The 17,004-nt window shown below is 64.7% G+C and overlaps 2 protein-coding genes across 9 annotated transcripts in view; both read left to right on the top strand.

The window, feature by feature from the left end:
• The window catches only part of TNK2 (tyrosine kinase non receptor 2), a 20,192-nt gene extending 6,876 nt beyond the window's left edge, over nucleotides 1–13,316 (top strand). For 3 of the 6 annotated variants that reach the window (XM_021394787.1, XM_021394788.1, XM_021394789.1), the window contains 15 exons: nucleotides 2,599–2,776; nucleotides 2,931–3,001; nucleotides 4,210–4,422; nucleotides 4,559–4,711; nucleotides 4,955–5,232; nucleotides 5,317–5,443; nucleotides 5,528–5,674; nucleotides 5,786–5,880; nucleotides 8,349–8,543; nucleotides 9,778–9,869; nucleotides 10,397–10,441; nucleotides 10,926–12,277; nucleotides 12,650–12,745; nucleotides 12,830–12,957; nucleotides 13,034–13,316. In XM_021394787.1, the coding sequence (XP_021250462.1) occupies nucleotides 2,599–2,776; nucleotides 2,931–3,001; nucleotides 4,210–4,422; nucleotides 4,559–4,711; nucleotides 4,955–5,232; nucleotides 5,317–5,443; nucleotides 5,528–5,674; nucleotides 5,786–5,880; nucleotides 8,349–8,543; nucleotides 9,778–9,869; nucleotides 10,397–10,441; nucleotides 10,926–12,277; nucleotides 12,650–12,745; nucleotides 12,830–12,957; nucleotides 13,034–13,040 (3,177 nt within the window). In that variant the 3' untranslated portion in view covers nucleotides 13,041–13,316. Of the gene's footprint in view, nucleotides 1–8; nucleotides 1,589–2,598; nucleotides 2,777–2,930; nucleotides 3,002–4,209; nucleotides 4,423–4,558; nucleotides 4,712–4,954; nucleotides 5,233–5,316; nucleotides 5,444–5,527; nucleotides 5,675–5,785; nucleotides 5,881–8,348; nucleotides 8,544–9,777; nucleotides 9,870–10,396; nucleotides 10,442–10,925; nucleotides 12,278–12,649; nucleotides 12,746–12,829; nucleotides 12,958–13,033 lie in introns of those variants that run through there. The other 3 variants (XM_021394790.1, XM_021394786.1, XM_021394785.1) reach the window with 3 other exon arrangements.
• MUC4 (mucin 4, cell surface associated) overlaps nucleotides 14,637–17,004 on the top strand; it is a 12,945-nt gene continuing 10,577 nt past the window's right edge. Inside the window, exons 1-3 of one of the 3 annotated variants that reach the window (XM_021394781.1) lie at nucleotides 14,637–14,786; nucleotides 14,970–15,164; nucleotides 15,248–16,198. In XM_021394781.1, coding sequence (XP_021250456.1) covers nucleotides 14,735–14,786; nucleotides 14,970–15,164; nucleotides 15,248–16,198 — 1,198 coding nt within the window. In that variant the 5' untranslated portion in view covers nucleotides 14,637–14,734. The remainder of the gene's footprint in view (nucleotides 14,787–14,969; nucleotides 15,165–15,247; nucleotides 16,199–17,004) is intronic. The other 2 variants (XM_021394783.1, XM_021394784.1) reach the window with 2 other exon arrangements.

Below are 17,004 nucleotides of genomic sequence, written 5' to 3'. Positions count from 1 at the left end.
GGTGCGTGGAGGTGATGTGTTTTGAGCGCAGGGAAGGGGGGGAAGGAGGTGTGGTTGCGGTCGTGCACGTGTCGGGGTGTGTGCGTGGTGCGTGTGGTTGCAGGATTGCGTGCGTGTGGTCCTGGGGTGCACGTGAGAGCCGTCACCGCCCGCGCAGGAGCGTGCGTGCACGTAGGGTGCATCCCGGCGCTGCAGGTGTGTGCGTGGGTACCTGTGCCATCCATCCCCCTGTTCCCCCGTGCCGTGGCTCTTTGCAGTCTCCTTGGGTGGTGGGGGCTGTGGTTTGTGCCCCGCAGCTTCTGGGGGTCCTCACCCCTCTGGGGGGCTGGGGGCTGAGGTGGTGGTACTGCCCTTGTGAGCTTGGACCCGTTGCGAGGAGGGGAACTGAGGCACGGTGAGCACAGCTGGGATGCAGCTGGGCAACCCTGCCCAGGGCTTGGGGGTACTGGAGGGTGCTGGGGGCTGCACAGAGGGCCAGGGAACCACCACATCCCCGGTGTCCTCAGGGCGGAGAGCTGGCGCGTGGCAGAGCTTGGTGCCGAGGGCACTGTGCCCGGCTGTCCCTGCTCAATGGGGCCGTTGTGCCGGGTGCCAGCTGGGATCCCAGCACTGGAAGCCACGGCGGAAGCTCTTTGGGCATGGCCGCAATGCAGCAAGAGCTGCCCGTCCCATGTCACCTTGGCACATCAGTGGCTGTGGAGGGGTCCGTCCCTACGTCCCCCAGCACCCCACGGGGACTGGGGCACCCAGGTGGGTTTTTGGGGTTGGCAGCACACCCGCCGTCCCTCGTGGCTTGTGGGACAGCGGCGCGGTGCCCATCACCTTGGCGTCATGCCCACCGCCTCCCCTTTGGGAGAGTAGGGCCGGATGTCCCCCCTCCCACCTCGCTTCCTGAGGGGGGAAACTGAGGCCTGGGAGCTTTTCCCAAGACCGGAGCGAGTTTCCATGGCGATGGGAGCCGGGGTCCGCTCTCCCAGGCGGTGCAGCTGCCGAGCACCCGCCGAACAAGAGAGAAAGCAGCACATTGATCGGAGCCCGGCCCCCTGGGCGCACGGCCCAGCGCCGGGCCAACGCGCAGCTAAAATAAACCCTCCTGGGACAGGAGCCGGGCCGGGCTGCCGCTCGAAGCCCCGGGACCCACAGACAGCGACCGCCGGGGAGCGAACCCGTGGGCACCGATCGGGAAAACGCCGACGCCGCGGCTCCAACCCCATTGCGTTTGGGAAGGGGAGGGCAGGACGGCCGGGAAGGAGGGCACGACGGAAGCAGGAGGAGGAGGAGAAGCGAAGCGCCGCGTCCTGCTGCCGGCCCCTGTGCCGCGGGGATGCCCCGAGCCCCCTGCGCGTGCTGTGGGATGTGTGGGGTGGCCGTACCCGGGTGGCACCCAGCAAGCCGTCGCCCAGCCGGGCTGACACCCCTGTAGGTCCCCTGGCTCTGCTGGGCTCGCCGTGCCCCAGGGACGCTGGCACCCGCAGGGGTACCCTGGGCACGTTGGGCCTCGGGGCCGAGGCTGCAGCCAAACAGGATGCGACGCTTCGAGACTCTGCGCCGTTCCTTCCCCTTCCTCGCCCGCTTCCGCGTCTACCGAGTAAGTCGCCGTCACCCCCCCCGTGCCGCGGATGGCCCCGTGCTGCGAGCTGGCGGCTCCTTCGGCCGCAGTGCCCCCGCGTGCCCCGTGCCCGCCGTATTTTTAGCCGAGGGCTGCGATGGCGGTGACGCGGCTGGGACACAGATGGCGAGGGGGCCGGGGGCCACGTCGTCTCCCCAGGGAAAGGGGAGGATGGATGGGGCTGCCCCGCTGTGGGGCCGGCACGGGGGCTTTCCCACGTCCCCTCCGGCTGGTGGAGGCGGGAGGCTGAGCCGGGTCCCTTCCCGGAAGGCTGCGGTTATGGTGGGGAGGGAGAGAGGGGACAGCGAGGTGCGGTGCAGCAATGGGGGCAGTTGAGGGGGACAAGGGCCCATGGTGCTGGGGGTCCCATGCCCCGGCACAGCTCCAGGGAGTTGATGATGACACCTTGGGGACCCTCATTTCCCACATGCTCACGGCTCTGCGTTTCCATCTGTCCTCTCCTGTGCCACCGCCTTATGGCACCAGGTCAGCACTGAGGTGCCTGTCCCTGCAGGGCACAGCTGCCACCTCCGCCCTCAGCAGCTGGGCACGGGGAGCGTGGCTGGAGGCCAGGCATGGGGTGCCCCATGTGCATGTGTGGTGCCAGGTGCAGCTGTCCCTTATGTCTGTAAGGTGCCAGCATGCAGTGTGGGGACAGTGTTAGGGGCATCCCTGCCGTGCCTTGGGGCTCTGTCCCTTCTCCATCCCTGGCACTGCTGCCTGGGTACAGATGGCACAGGGTGATGTTTTGTTAGGGCTGTGGGCGCTATGGGGTTCATGCCCTTCTCCATGGGTCCTGCTGACAGGAAGGAAAGCCCAGGATGGGTTCTGCAGGAGATGAGTCCCGTGGGCATCCCTGGCATCCCCACTGGGATGGGGGGCAGCCCTGGCTCCCAGCCCCTCTGGGCCACAGGTGGGACAGGACTGGGCTCCTGGGAATGCTGGGGAGCAGGGCAGGGTCCTCGTTAACCTAGCACCTTGTCCGGCAGAAGCTGAGCTGTAGCATGCAGGCGGAGGAAGGCACGGACTGGCTGCTAGAGCTGCTGACTGAGCTGCAGCTGCAGCAGTACTTCCTGCGCATCCGGGACGAGCTCAACGTCACCCGTCTGTCCCACTTCGAGTATGTCAAAAATGAAGATCTGGAGAAGATTGGCATGGGGCGCCCCGGTGCGTACATCCTCTCCCCTCAACCTCTCCCTGTATCCCTCTGTGGCTGCAAGACATCTTTTGGGGAGCCTGGTGGAACACGTGGTCCCAAGGGCGGGAGGGTGGTTCTTCCCGAGAGGGACCCTGTGTCGGTGACAGTCCCTGTGTCCCACAGGCCAGCGGCGGCTGTGGGAGGCGGTGAAGCGGAGGAAAGCCATGTGCAAGCGGAAATCTTGGATGAGCAAGGTACGGCAGGGAGGGGGTGACGGGAAAACTGAGGCATGCCAGAGGACTGGCAGGGATTTGGCACCATGCAAGGAAGCAGAGTCTGTGCCACTTCCATCCTGCAAGGCTCCCTTGGCCTTCTGCAGTGCCAGTGCCACTTCTGCCGGTCCCCAGGGTGCCAGGGCATATGGGCAGCCCAGGGGAGCTGGCAGGGAGAGGGACGTGAGTCCCTGTGGCATCGCCCTGCCTGGCCGTGGGTGGCCAACATGCCCCAGCCTTACGCAGCTCTTGGGTCACTTCTCAGCTGGGATTGGCACTCAGGAAATCCATTCCCCTCCTGTGATTTGCCTCTTTTTCCAAGAAACTCATTCAGAGCTAATTGGTAGCAGAGCCTCAGCCAACCCCGTGGGCTGTACAGCCGTCTGCATGCCCCGGCTCCTGGCAGTACCAGGGCAGGAGATCCAGGGACCCTGCCCCAATCGCAGTGATGCTGCACCCCTGGGCACCTCGCAGCCCCAGATCACCCGTGTGCTCGCCAGCTGGGCGCTGGGTCGTGGCCTCTCCCTTCTGTGACTCATCTGGGCCGAGCCGAGCTGTGCCTGGCTTTTAATAGAAGGCGACTCAGCCTTGTGCCGGGCAGAGAAATGCCACCTCCCACCGCAGCCACATGCCTGCCCCGGCCCCCGCGCTCCCCGTGCAGGTGCCAGCTGCCCCAGCTGTGAGCCAGGACAGACCCCTTCCCGTGGGCGATGTGCCCGGTGGCAGCTGGTGGGGAGGAGAGCCCGTCCCCAACCCCCCCCGGGTGGCTGGCAGAGCCGGGGTGGTGGCAGCAGCGCGTGTCGCAAGGCCCACGTTGCTGCGGGGATGTGTCACTGCGCTGGAGGTTTCTCTTGGAACGATGCCCAGGCACATCGTGTGCCCACAGCCCGGCCGACAGCGCCCGGGAGCTCTGGCTGCTGGAGGGCAGCCGCCTCCATCCATCCAGAAGTGCTGCTCAGCACGCCGCCAGCCGGGGAAACACCCCGTGGGGTCATCACTAGGTTTCAGAGGGAACAGCCTGTGCAGAGCCAAAGAGGTGGATGGGGCAACCCATCTGCCTGGCACCAGAAGGGCACTGAAGGCTTTCCCTGGTGGGAAGGGGAAACGGAGGCAGGCTCTGACCACCACCGACGGGAGGGAGGACCTGTGGGTGTCTCCAAGCCCGTATCTTGCCCCTCGGCACGCTGCAGGTGTTCAGCGGGAAGCGCCCCGACTCGGAGCTGCCGCCTCAGCCCCACAGCACCTTCCGCAAGCCCCCGACGCCGCCTCCCCCAGACACGGGTGGCCAGCACTCCCTCACCTGCCTCATCAGGGAGCGGGACCTCTCGCTCTTCGAGAAGTTGGGTGATGGCTCCTTCGGTGTCGTGCGTCGCGGAGAGTGGTGCACGCCTGCTGGCAAGACGGTGAGGGGCACGCGCCTGTGCCAAAACCCTGCACCAGTGGTGGGGGTCTGGGCACAGGGACACCCCCCCCTCCCCCCCCCCCCCTCCAGGAAGGTGTTGTCCCCACTCCGTGGCTCACCCCTTCCCTTGGTCGTAGCTCAACGTGGCCGTGAAATGCCTGAAGACGGACGTGCTGAGCCAGCCGGAGGTGCTGGATGACTTCATCCGCGAGGTGAACGCCATGCACTCGCTGGACCACAAGAACCTCATCCGCCTCTATGGTGTGGTGCTCTCCCACCCCATGAAGATGGTGAGTCCCCAGTGGGACTGTCCCCAGTGGGACCATCCCCATCCCATGGCTGCTGGCGTCAGCGAGCCCTGCAGGGCGATGGTGCCGTGTGTGGGGCCAATTGAGCCAGGTGGGCATGGAGCCCACCTCCACTGGACTCCACTGGAGTCCTCCTCCAGTGGTGCCAAGACTGGGGGACAAAAAGCAGCCCAAAATGGGGTGTCCCCAGCCTGACCACCTTGTTATCCCCTTCCTATGGCCCAGGTGACAGAGCTGGCCCCGCTGGGCTCCCTCCTGGACCGTCTGCGGAAGAACCAGGGCCACTTTCTCATCTCCACGCTGTGCCAGTATGCCATCCAGGTGGCCAAGGGCATGGCCTACCTGGAGTCCAAGCGCTTCATCCACCGCGACCTGGCTGCCCGCAATATCCTGCTCGCCTCCAATGAGCAGGTCAAGATTGGGGACTTCGGGCTGATGAGGGCTCTGCCCAAAAATGACGACCATTACGTGATGCAGGAGCATCGTAAGGTGCCCTTTGCCTGGTGAGCTTGGGATGGGGGTCTGACACCTGGAGAGGAGGATCTGAGGGTCCACCCCTCATGATGCTCACATCCTTCCACATGCAGGTGTGCTCCCGAGAGCCTAAAGACGCGCACCTTCTCCCATGCGAGTGACACTTGGATGTTTGGGGTGACGCTATGGGAGATGTTCACCTATGGGCAGGAGCCATGGATTGGCCTCAATGGCAGCCAGGTGGGTGCAACAAGCCCCTTACCCATGGCTCCCCAGGCTCCCCCGGCACCCACCGCCCCATAATGGCATGGCCTCGCCCCACAGATCCTACACAAGATTGACAAGGAGGGCGAGCGGCTGCCGCGGCCCGAGGACTGTCCCCAGGATGTCTACAACGTCATGCTGCAGTGCTGGGCCCACAAGCCCGAGGACCGACCCACCTTCGTGGCCTTGCGTGACTTCCTGGTGGAGGTAGGTGTGGGGTGGAGGGTTTCGGGTGGCCCTCGGTGCCCCTCCCGGTGCAGAGTGAAGGGGGATGTGGGGATGCTGCATCCCCGTGCACTCACCCCTCTGTCCCTGCAGGCCCAGCCCACCGACATGAGGGCTCTGCAGGACTTCGAAGAGCCCGACAAGCTGCACATCCAGATGAACGACATCATCACGGTCATCGAGGGAAGGTAGAGTACGGGGAGGGGATTTGAGCCACTCCTGTAAACCACAGCCTGTAAAGCACAGCCCCCCGGGTGGGGGCCGGCAGCTAGGGGTGGGGAGCTGTGGGCAGAGCTGTGGGGAGTTTGGGGCTCCATGCTCCCCATGACGTGGGCAGTGTGGCTGCCCCACGCCGCCTGTCCCCACTGACTCACCCCACGGCCTTGCCCTGGGACACAGCTGCCAGGCAGCCGCTCCCTGCTGATAGCAGCGGGGACGTGCCGCTGTCACCAGGGCCTCAGTGCCACCTCTGCTCCTGCTCTGAGGCTTTGCTTAGTGGCTGCTCCATCCTGCCCCATGCCCTCGTCCCCCACCCTAGGAGTCCCTGGCTCCAGGCCGGGGGGGGGGACGCTGGGTCCCTGGATGCCCATCCTTAGAGCATCCCCTCTAGGGTCCCTGTCCTCCTTGAGGACAGTGGAGGACTGTCCCCAAGGGACGCACCGGAGGCACTCAGCGTCCCTTTCCCTGGTGCCTCACAGGGTGCCAGCCCCCCTGCTGGCCCCACAGCGGGGTGGAGGCGAGGATAAAGGCGCAGCCTCCCCTCTGCCCCCCTCCCCTGGGGCTGGCTCCCCGCATTCCGGCACGGTGAATCAGGCCGGATTTGTGTGGCTGCAGGGACCAGCTTTCTCCCCCGGCTGCTCCCCGATGACTCTTGCCCAGGGTCTGGCGGTGGTTTAATTGCAGGGAGGGGAGGGGAGGGGAAGGGAAGGGAAGCGGCGTCGGCGGAGGGAGGGAAGGAGGGAAAGGAGCGGCGGAGGGCGGCGCGGCCGCGCCACTGCGCGCACATCGTCCCCGGTGCATCACGGGCGCGCTGCGGGGCCGCTGCTGCCACGCTCGCCCCGCTGCCGGCCCCGGGTGAACTGCACAGCGGTGAGGGGCACGGGGCTGGGGGCGGGGAGGGGGACGCGATCCTTCTGGGGGTGCCGTTGGGCTGGGGGGGGGGACTGTGTGCAGCCTCTCGTGCCTCAGTTTCCCCCACAGGCACGGTGTTGGGGTGGCTCTGCAGCTCAAGGGTGTGGGGTAGGGGTGGTGGGGCTTCGTGGTGCTGCTGCTGCTGCTCCGGGGGGTGCTCCGGGGGCCTCGCCCCCTGCCTCAGTTTCCCTTCGTGGGGTGCCAGGGCAGGGAGGGGACGGTGGGCGGGGGGCTCCTCGGGGGCTGCATCCGGCCCCTTTGAGGCCGCCCCGGGGCACCGTCAACACCCCCCACCCCTTTTTCAAGCCCCTGCACGCCGTTTGAACCGGCGCCGGGTGTGCGTACGTGTGTGTGGGCAGGGGAAGGGGCCCCCGGCTCCGTGTGCACGGCAGCAGGACCTACCTGAAGGCCCGGGGAGGGGGCTGCCGGCAGGGATGCGGGGCACGGAGCAGGTTTGTGCCGGGGGTCTGAGCAGCGGGGTTGGAGCAGCGTGACCGCAGCATCCCTGTGGGAGCGGGGAAAGGAGCAGAAACGTCCCAGGAGGGAACGCAGCCGCCCGCCCCGGTGCGCTGCGGGCGAGGGAGGGTGCCCGGTGCCCTCGCCGAGGGGTCCCGGCGCTGAGTAATGCGGCTGGCTGGCGGCGAGCGGGGAAGGTAAACAGGAAAAGGGCTGAGCTAGTGGCCGCGGGTGACTCACAGGTGACTCCAGGAAACCGCGGGGCCCGTGCCAGCCTCGTCGGCTTGGCAGCTGAGCCACCCCCTGCACGGCTCCGCTGCCTGCCCAGGGAGAGTGGGGCTGCGGGTGTCCCCCGGTGCATGGGGTGGGAGGGGAGGGGGGGTGCAGGATGGGGAGAGGTGGGGGGGGTGCTGCTCGGGGGGCCCTTCCCGGAGTTCCCTTCCTGTGTTTGTCCCCTCCTAAGACCATGCCTCTGCCCTGTGCCACCCTGGTGGTAGTTGTGTCCTGGGGCAGCACTGGGCTCTGCTGGGACCCCAGTATTCCCAGGGTGTTCAGAGGGGGCTCACCCCACGTGGGGCTCCACTGTAAGGTAGGAAGGAAGCAAGGGAGATCCCACAGCCCGATGTCCCCACCTCGGTTCCCCCCCATGGGCACTGGGATATCTGGGGATTCAGCATCAGCATCCAGGCTCTTGCTCCCGTGGCCATTGCTTCTTCCATCCCCAGTGACATGGGGGGAGCCAGCAGCTTCGTGCCCAGGGCTCCTGAGCATCTCTGGGCGTGCAGGGACGCATCCTACGAGGAGCTCTGCTCCTCACCGCCCCCATCCCCTATGTGCTGGTTTCTGCCTCCTCCCGGCATCTGGTGCCTGGGGGGGCTCAAGGCTCAAGATTAGGATCCGGGCACCCTCCCCAGCTGTGCCACTGCCTGCCTCCGTGTCACAGGCTGAGTCACTTTGCTCCTCCTGTGTCACCGGGGCAGGGCTCTGTCCCCCTCCCATCGCCACCCTCTGGGGTCTTGCCACCCTCCCCACGCCATCCTCAGTAACGAAGGTCCTTTTTATTCCTTAGGGCCGAGAATTACTGGTGGCGGGGTCAGAATAAGCGGACCCTAAAAGTGGGCCAGTTCCCCCGCAACACGGTGACCTCGGTGGCGGGGCTGTCGGCCCATGACATCAGCCAGCCGCTTAAAAACAGCTTCATCCACACAGGCCATGGAGACACCAACCCTCAGCAGTGCTGGGGGTTTCCCGATAAAATTGATGAGTAAGAAACTTTCTGTCTTCTCTGCAACCCCCTACCCCTCGCCTCCCCCTTGCAAGGAGCGAGCTTGGCCTTCCTCCCTTACGACTCCTCTTCCTCCTTGCTGTGCTGGGGACAGCTCTGGGCAGGATCCCCGCAGCTTGACTAACCCCCCTCGCCTCTTCTCACTAACAGGGTTGGGTGCTGCATGGGGTGGAACGTGGGGGCACGGGACTGGGCTGGGCACACGGCCCTTCTCCCGGCCCCACAGCCCCTTGGTGCTTGGCAGCACCAAGACAGGGGAAAACTCACCCCAGAGGTGGCAGTATCACAGCTTCCAGCGCTTTATATAGACATAACTTACGTTTTCTTTTCCCCATGCTCTACCAAGAGTTGACCTGGTTTGGTTTGTAATGGGAGCAGGGCTGGAGGGGGGAGGACTGGGGCAGCGTTGGGGCTGGGCATGGTGCATTGGGTCGTGGGGTGCAGCAGACCCCAGGAAGCTGTGGGCATGGTTCTGGCTCTCTGCAGGTTCTCCTCCAACGTTGGGGATGGGGGGATGTGGGAGGGCTCTTTGGGGGGAGCAGGATGCAACTTCAAAGCCTGAGCAGCTCCCACAGGCTGCTCCTGTGCCTGGCTCGCTGCACCCCATGGGATTTTGATGCCCACGGCACCCCAACCCCAATACAACAGGGCTCCAGCGCTGGGGGCTGTGCAGGCGGCCCCTCAGAGTGCTTTGTCGAGGCACGGATGTGCCTCGTGCCCTGGCAGGCCTCCCCGCGCCCCGCTGCGTGGGCACGCGCCCTGGGTACGTGCCGTCCGGGCCGCAGAGAACGCACCGAGCTCGGCACACACCCAGGCCTTCGGGCTGCGCCGGCTCTCTGCCTCGCCATGCCTGGCTTGCGACGGCTCGCCCGGGCCTCCCGCCGCGCTGCTCTGGGTTCCGTACCCCACGTGTGGGTGCCCTGTGCCGGAGGCAGAGAGGGGATGGGTGACACTGGGACGGCACCAGGGGCTGTGCTGTTGAGCCAGAAGCCTTTGAGGGTGCAGCAGACGGGCACTTGGCATCACAGGGACGCAGCAGTTGGGACGTGCCTCTCTCTGTGGAGCTGTGGGGTCAGCATCCCACAGCAAGGGGCAGAGTGAGCCCCCTACTATAGGTTGCAGCGTACTAGATATGTAACCAGGTACATCCTGTGTGCCCGGGGAGGTGCAGCATCCCGCTGATCCCCCGTGCTCTCTTCTTTTTCCCCCCCAGGCTGTACCTGGGAAATCCCATGGACCCTCCTGATGTTTTAGGAGTGGACCTGAGCGCTGCCAGACCCACTCAGCTCCCAGGAAGGACTAAAAGTAAGTGTCTTCACCCCTTTGCCCCCCACCTCCAGCCTGTCAGCTGCACCAAGTCCCTTCTGTGCACTCTTCTGCCTGGGTGGTTGGCAGAACTGTCCCTCTGTCCCCTCTGCTCTGTCTCTCTGCTGCCGTTCGCTTGTTGCAGCCCCGGTGGTGGGGAGCCAGTACGCGCTGTCACCCTGCCCGGTGCCACTGCCAGTGGCGTGGGCGGCTCTGCCCGGCCCCTCTGGACTGGACTCTGCCCTGCTGGCCTTCGGCCGGGCCCCTCGTCCCCTCCCGGGGCAGGGCTCCCCATTGCGGGGCAGAGCAGCTCACCGGCGTAGTTGCAGCCAACACCGTGCAGGTGCTGGACCCCCAACCCCGCGACCCATTGGGGCAGCCCGCTGGCACCTGCTCCTGTCCAGTAGTGGGTGCGGGGTGACGAAGCATGCGCCATGCTCCTGCTAACAACCGCCCCGGCTGCCGCCTGCTCCGCGTGCTCGCCCCGCGTCCCTCCTGCTCTCGGGCTCTCTCTTCTCCTCCTGCAGGGCAGCCGCCTCCGCGCCCGCCTCAGCCTTCCATCCTGCTTACCAGTAAGTCGGGCTGTTCTGGGAGCCGCCAGCCCTGCTCGTGCCCCTTCTCTTCTCTCTTAGCTCCTTTCTTCCAAGGTACTCGGGGTGTGCTGTGTTCTCGCCTCCTGCTCTCACCGGTGGCACACGCCGGTGCTGCTGGGCACCTGGGGGTGACAGCATGGCTCTGCTCCCCGTGGAATGTGTCCCCACCTCCGGAAATGGCATGCACTGGGGTGGCTGTGGAGCAGGGCTGGGGGACAGGGCAGGGTCCTGGGGGGTCCTCACCTCCTGGCTCACCGTGGACCCTGCCCAGAGAGCAGGGTGAGGGGTGGCTGGGGCTGCCGTGGCGTGGGGCTGGGGGAGCTTTTTGGGGTCTTGCTGTGGCTTTGGGAAGGAGTTGGGGTCTGGAGTCACCTCTGAGGATTTGTAACAGCTGGGGACAGGGGATGGGTATGCTGGTGGGTAGCGCAGTGGGATGCTCACTGCTTTGTCCTTTGCTTCCTAGAGCCCTCCTACGACCCGGTCAGTGAGGAGGACGAGGGCCTGTCGGCCGGCCTCCGAAAGCTCTGCCTGAAGAAGCCGGGCCCAGGGAAGGGCCTGCGGCTTGCCAAGCCCTCTGCCCGCGTGCCGGGCACCAAGGTGGGCGAGCGGCAACCCGGCCGGTCACCCAGCGAGGGACCAACGAGCGGGGAGGTGACCCTCATTGACTTTGGGGAGGAGGTGCCCCCCACCAGCCCTTCACCCGTGGGGGAGCTGACGGCCCCCTCCCTCGCCAAGCTGGCCATGGAGGCCTTCTCACTGCTGGACAAGACCCCTCCGCAAAGCCCCACGCGAGCTCTGCCCCGACCCCTCCACCCCACGCCAGTAGTGGACTGGGACGCCCGGCCCTTGCCCCCGCCACCCGCCTACGACGACGTGGCACAGGACGAGGATGATTTTGAGGTGTGCTCCATCAACAGCCCCCTGGGGCGGCAGGGCAGCCGTGCTGGCCTTCCCAGGGCACGTGAGCGGGGTGAAACCAACTATGGTTTTGTGGACGAGGGTGAGCGGGCGGCGGGGCTGGAGGACAACCTCTTCCTGCCCCCCAAGGACACCAAGCAGCCCAGCCTGACGCAGACTACCGAGATCTTCCAGGAGCTGCAGCAAGAGTGCATGAAGAGGTTCAATGTGCCCCGGGGGCCATCCGCCTGCCTGGCTGATGACAAACCCCAAATCCCACCCCGCGTCCCCATTCCGCCCCGGCCGCTGCGCCGCAATGAACCTGGGCGTTGGTCTGGGGAGCTGTCCCCAGCCTCGGGGGGTGAAGAGGACCGGCCGCCCCAAATCCCCCCTCGAGACCCACTGTCGCAGCCCACTTCGCGGACGCCCAGCCCCATGGCCTTGCAGGTGGGCTCCCCCCAGCAGCGGGCTGCCCTCTGCTCCTGCCTGTCCACATCGCCGGGGAAACCCATGCCCACCACACAGAGCTTCGCCCTCGACCCCAAATACGCCACCCCCAAAGTGATCCAGGCGCAGGGCAAGGACTGTTCCAAAGGGCCCTGCATCCTGCCCATCGTGAAGGACGGGCAGAAGGTCAGCAACACCCACTACTACCTGCTGCCCGAGCGCCCTGCCTACCTGGACAAGTATGAGAAGTTTTTCAAGGAGGCCAAAAGCCCCGAAGAGGCACCAGCATCCCGCGTGGTGACCACGGCCACTGTCCGGCCCATGGTGCAGCAGCAGCCTGACTACAAGGCCAACTTCTCCTCCAACAACAGCAACCTTGGACCCAAGTGCTTGGTGAAGGCTTCCTGCAGCCTCCAGAAAATAGTGTACGATGGGCCAGATGGCTATCGTCCCTCGGAGAAGATCCGGCTGGTAAGGAGGGACGTGGTGGCTTTTGTCCAGGTGGCCCTGGGCAAAAGGTATCCCCACCCTGTGCCTCAGTTTCCCAATGTTCAGCCCACTGAGGGTGGCTACAAGGCATGCAGGAGTGTCACTGCAGCTTCCAAGTGGGGAGTGAGGGCCCTTTTAACCCAGATAAGCCCTACCCACTGTTGGACCCACAGACTGGGAGGAAGGTGGCTGTCGCCCCAGCCCAGGAGGCAGAAATGCCATGTTCACTCCTCATGGCTGGTGCCCAGCTCCTGTCTGGGGATGGAGCCGTGGGGGCGGCAGCCCTAGTGTTCCCCTGACCCCTCAGCTCTGTGCTGCCCATGGTGACACACAGTGACCTCCATCCTTCCGCAGGTGCAGGACACGGTGCATGGCGTCACCACCGAGGAGTGCCAGGCAGCCCTGCAGAACCACGGCTGGAACGTTCAACGTGCCATCCAGTACCTGAAGGTACAGCATGCTGCAGCACCCGCTGCCACCGGGGTGGGGACAACCCCTGGCACCCTAATCCCTGTGCCCTGTGTCCCCTTGCAGGTGGAGCAGCTCTTCTGCCTGGGGCTGAAGTCCCGTGTGGAGTGCCACCGGGTGCTGGAGATGTTCGACTGGAACCTGGCACAGGCCAGCTCTCACCTCCTCGACCCCTACAGCTCCTCCAGGCAGAAGTAGGTCCATGAATATTATTTTGGGGATGGGCTCTAACCCTGTCACCCCCCGTGATCTCATGTCCTCTCCTTGCAGGCGGTGACGGCAGGGACCAGGTGAGCGACGCCGGACACAGAGCAGGCGTCTCGCTGCAGGGTCACCGCCCCGATCCCACTGCCCGCTGCTGGACTCTGGACTGAGCCCCACCTGGGGGATGGGGGCAACTCAAAAGGGACCCTGCCCAGCGCTTGAGACTATGCCACAGCCCCTGTGCCAGGGGGTCTGCACCCTGGCTGAGGAGATGAGCTCCGTCCCCTGGCCTGATGTTGAATTGTTTTTGTAAAGAGAAATGTAATTTTAATATATATATATTATATTATATATATATTATATATATATATATCTATATAAAAATATTCTATGGAGAGGAGGAGGGTGCTCATGCCCAGCTCCTGGGTTGCTGCCAGCACACAGGCATTCCCAATGCACACAGGAACGATGCACGCATGCTCCTATGGCACATGGTGGGGTGACCCCGTGGCACAGCCCCAGTGCCCCCTGTACCCTGCCGAGGCCGTGCCACCCCCGCGCCCCACAGCAGATGTGCCGGGAGCGCTGTGTGACTCATGCCTGGGCAGGGAGCGGCGAGCCCTGCATCTCTCCCCCACCCACACAGCAAAGGGGTTGTGCAACCGCATGGCACCGCCGAGCCGCAGCCAGGTGCTGGGGAGCGGGGGTTGGGGATGGCACCCCGTGCACCCTAAGCGTTGTTGGAATGCCTTGCCTGGGTGCACCGAGGTGCCACCTGGCAGGGGGGAAGGGGGACCTTGGTGCCCAAACCTGGATGTGTGAGCGCGGGTGTGGGGTAGGGCGTTGGTGGGCTCCAGGGGGAAGGGTGGGTGCAGGGGGGCTGTTGCATGCTGGGTGCATCTCACTGCCCTTTCCTGGTTTAAGGTGACCTGCAACCAAGGCACGGCCCAGCCCATGCGAAACCAACCCTCCCCCCTCACTCCCCCCAGCCTGGCTCTGCGTGGGTGTTTGCAATGGGATACATGCCGATGGCGCAGATAACCCCCTACATGCAACGGCCATATTAAGGTCGTCGGCCCTTAGCACAATGCCCCACACCTCTGAGGACATCGAGGCACTGGGGTGGGTACTACTGGGTGCCAGGTGGAGGTATGATGAGTGCTGCCTGCTCTCTGCACATCATGGGGGGCAATAAGGTGCCCCAGGGGATGGGGAAGGGTTAAGCAGCACAGGACCCTGAGGCAACTGCTCCCTTCTTTCTTCCTCCTTGGCAGCAGGCCCATGGGTTCTGGGGGTTATCGTCTACCTGGCCAAGCGTGGCCGGGACCTGGCAGCAAACAGGGTGGGGTGGGCATGGGGCTGAGACAAGCACCTCCACACTGCAGTAATGGGGACCTGAGCCCCCTTTCCCATCCTGTGGCCTTTTATAGCCCACTGAGTGGTCTGAAGAGGTGATCAACCCTAAGTGTATCTCAACCTTGGGGGGTCAGCTGTTGGTTCACCCTATACAGGGTCCTAAAACCTCCTCATGGCTAAAGCGAGGGCTAAAAGGATAACTCCAGCCACAGGCACATCCTCAGGGCTGGGACATGCCCGCCTCTATGGGCTTGGGGGGCCGTTGGTGGCAGGTGGTATCCCCACACGGCAGTGGCAGCTGGAGGAGGGCTGGCACGGGGCAGTGCTCACCAGAGGAGCCGCCTTGTTGCATCACTGCCCCTCAGACAGCAAGGAGGTGCCAGCGGTGCCAGGAGCCGTTGCGGCCACACCATGGGGCAGCCGCTCTGGAGCTGGGTGCTGTGGGGACTCTGGGTGCTGCCAGGTGAGTGCCGGGGTCGTCTGCGTCACCGAGGCAGCCGGACACACCACAGTGCCCAGGAGGTGCGGGACTCTGTCCTGCAGCAGACTGCATGGTGGGGAGGAGGGATGGGCACCCCATGGATTACAGTGGGAGGCAAAGGGCTCGTTGCTCGGCCTGCCCTTGCTCACCCCCAAGCCCCACCAGGGAAAGCGGGAGCGGCGGGCATGGGGCCCCTTGTCCCAGCGCAGGAGCCAGCTGAGCCAGTTAGCAGATCCCGCGTGCCTGACAGCATCAGTGCCGAGCAACGTCTGGAAATGTCACCCACTGTGCCTGAGCTGGGCATGTGCCAGCTGTCCCCCGAACAAGTGGAGCAGCCCTCTGTCCTCAGGGATGGTTCAGGTAATGTCAGATTGGAGCTGATCCCTCCAGGGAGCTCAGCCCAGTGCTTGGGTGAGCAGTGCTCTCAGGGGTTGGTACGGAAGGAATTGCCTTGTGTCTCCTCACAGGCAGTGCAGTGCTGCAGGTGGTGCTGGCAGCACTGGACCCCATGAGCCCCAGCAAGGAGCAGGAGATGCCTTCTACTGCAGCAGTCCCTGGGGGGGTGGCAGCGTGGGACAGTTCCCAGGCAGGGCTTGCCTACCCAAAGCAAACCAACTGGCCAACCGGCGTCCCCATGACTCCTGCCACCACTCAGATCTCGTCCCCTGTGCAAACAGGGCACACAATGGCTGTTACCCATGGGAACAGGAATGCAGATCCAGCCACAGCCACACTGTCCCCAGTTCCACGTGCCTCCACAGAGAAGGAGACAGGCACCTCAGTGCCATTGGGCAGCAGCACCGCTCCTGCGACGTCCGTAGGGGCACCCAGAGCTCTGCAGAGCACAGCTGGGCAGCCCACACCGGGAACAGCCATTCCTCTGCAAGAGGGGACCATGGATGAGAAACACATGGGTGCCACCAGCATGCTGACACGTGACATCCCAATACCCGGTGGAGGTTTGTCCCCACCTGTGACACGCGTCCCTGCAGCTCATCTGGTTCTGGGGACAGAAGCACCTTCCTCAGCCACCAGCACGGTGACTGATGCCAGTGGGTTGGTGCAACCTTCCCGTGCTGTCCCTGCAGAGGGGACACCGGGGACAGCACAGACCACAGTGCTGTCTGATGTCCAACGCGGCACAGGGACGTCACCCCACTCCCTCTCCTGGATCCCAGCTGAGGCACACACAGCCGCTGTGCGCCTGTCCCAGGAGGTGACACCAGGGCTGGATGAGGCCACCTCTCCTCTTGTCACAGCAGCCAGCATCACTGCGCGGGACGCAGAGCCTGCATCAACCATGGCTGAACATGTCACATCTCCCACCATGCCAGCAACCACAAGGGCTCCCCACCCTGCTGAAATACAGGAATCTGGGACCACAACCCCTCCAGGCACAGCCTCAGCAGCAGTCAACACTTCTCCTGCCAGTGATGGTGCCAGTGAGGCCACAGCCCCAGGCCCACCGGCCACCAGAACAGCTGGAGATGGGCTGCACAGAGACACTGTTGCCACCCATCCCCATGTCACCTATCATCTCCATGCCACCACTGTTCCAGCTCCGGGCATGCCAGCCATGGCCATGGATGTCACCACTGCACAGCAAATCTCCACCGCTCCACTTCCAGCCCAGGGCAGTGCCATGCCTGTGTTCATCACTGCTGAAGCTACCACAGGTCCCCCTGTCCAGCAGACCAAGAGCAGCCCAATGGGAGTGGGCATGGGAACGGTCCCCAGTGTGGTCCCTCCTCTGTCAATCCCAGATGGCAGCACTACTGGAAGGGTGGCGGGCACGGTGAACTCAGGTTTTGGCAGTGACTCCTATGGACCAGCCACAGCCACGCTGTCAACACCTCCCCGTGTCCCCACAGAGAAGGGGACCAGCACCTCAGTGCCATTGGGAAGCAGCACCGCTTCTGCGACGTCTGTAGGGGCACCCAGAGCTCTGCAGAGCACGGCTGGGCAGCCCACACCGGGAACAGCCATTCCTCTGCAAGAGGGAACTGTGGCCACGGAACGCATGGGTGCCACCAGCATGCTGACACGTGACGTCCCAACGACCAGTGGAATTTTGTCCCCACCAATGACACATGTCTCCGCAACTCCTCTGGTTCTGGGGACAGGAGCACCTTCCTCAGCCACCAGCACAGCGGCTGATGATGATGGCTTGGTGCAACCTTCCCATGCTGTCCCTGCAGAG

The sequence above is a fragment of the Numida meleagris genome, chromosome 4, assembly GCF_002078875.1.
Source record: "Numida meleagris isolate 19003 breed g44 Domestic line chromosome 4, NumMel1.0, whole genome shotgun sequence".
Taxonomy (NCBI): domain Eukaryota; kingdom Metazoa; phylum Chordata; class Aves; order Galliformes; family Numididae; genus Numida; species Numida meleagris.
This window is presented reverse-complemented; position numbering and strand designations above follow the sequence as displayed.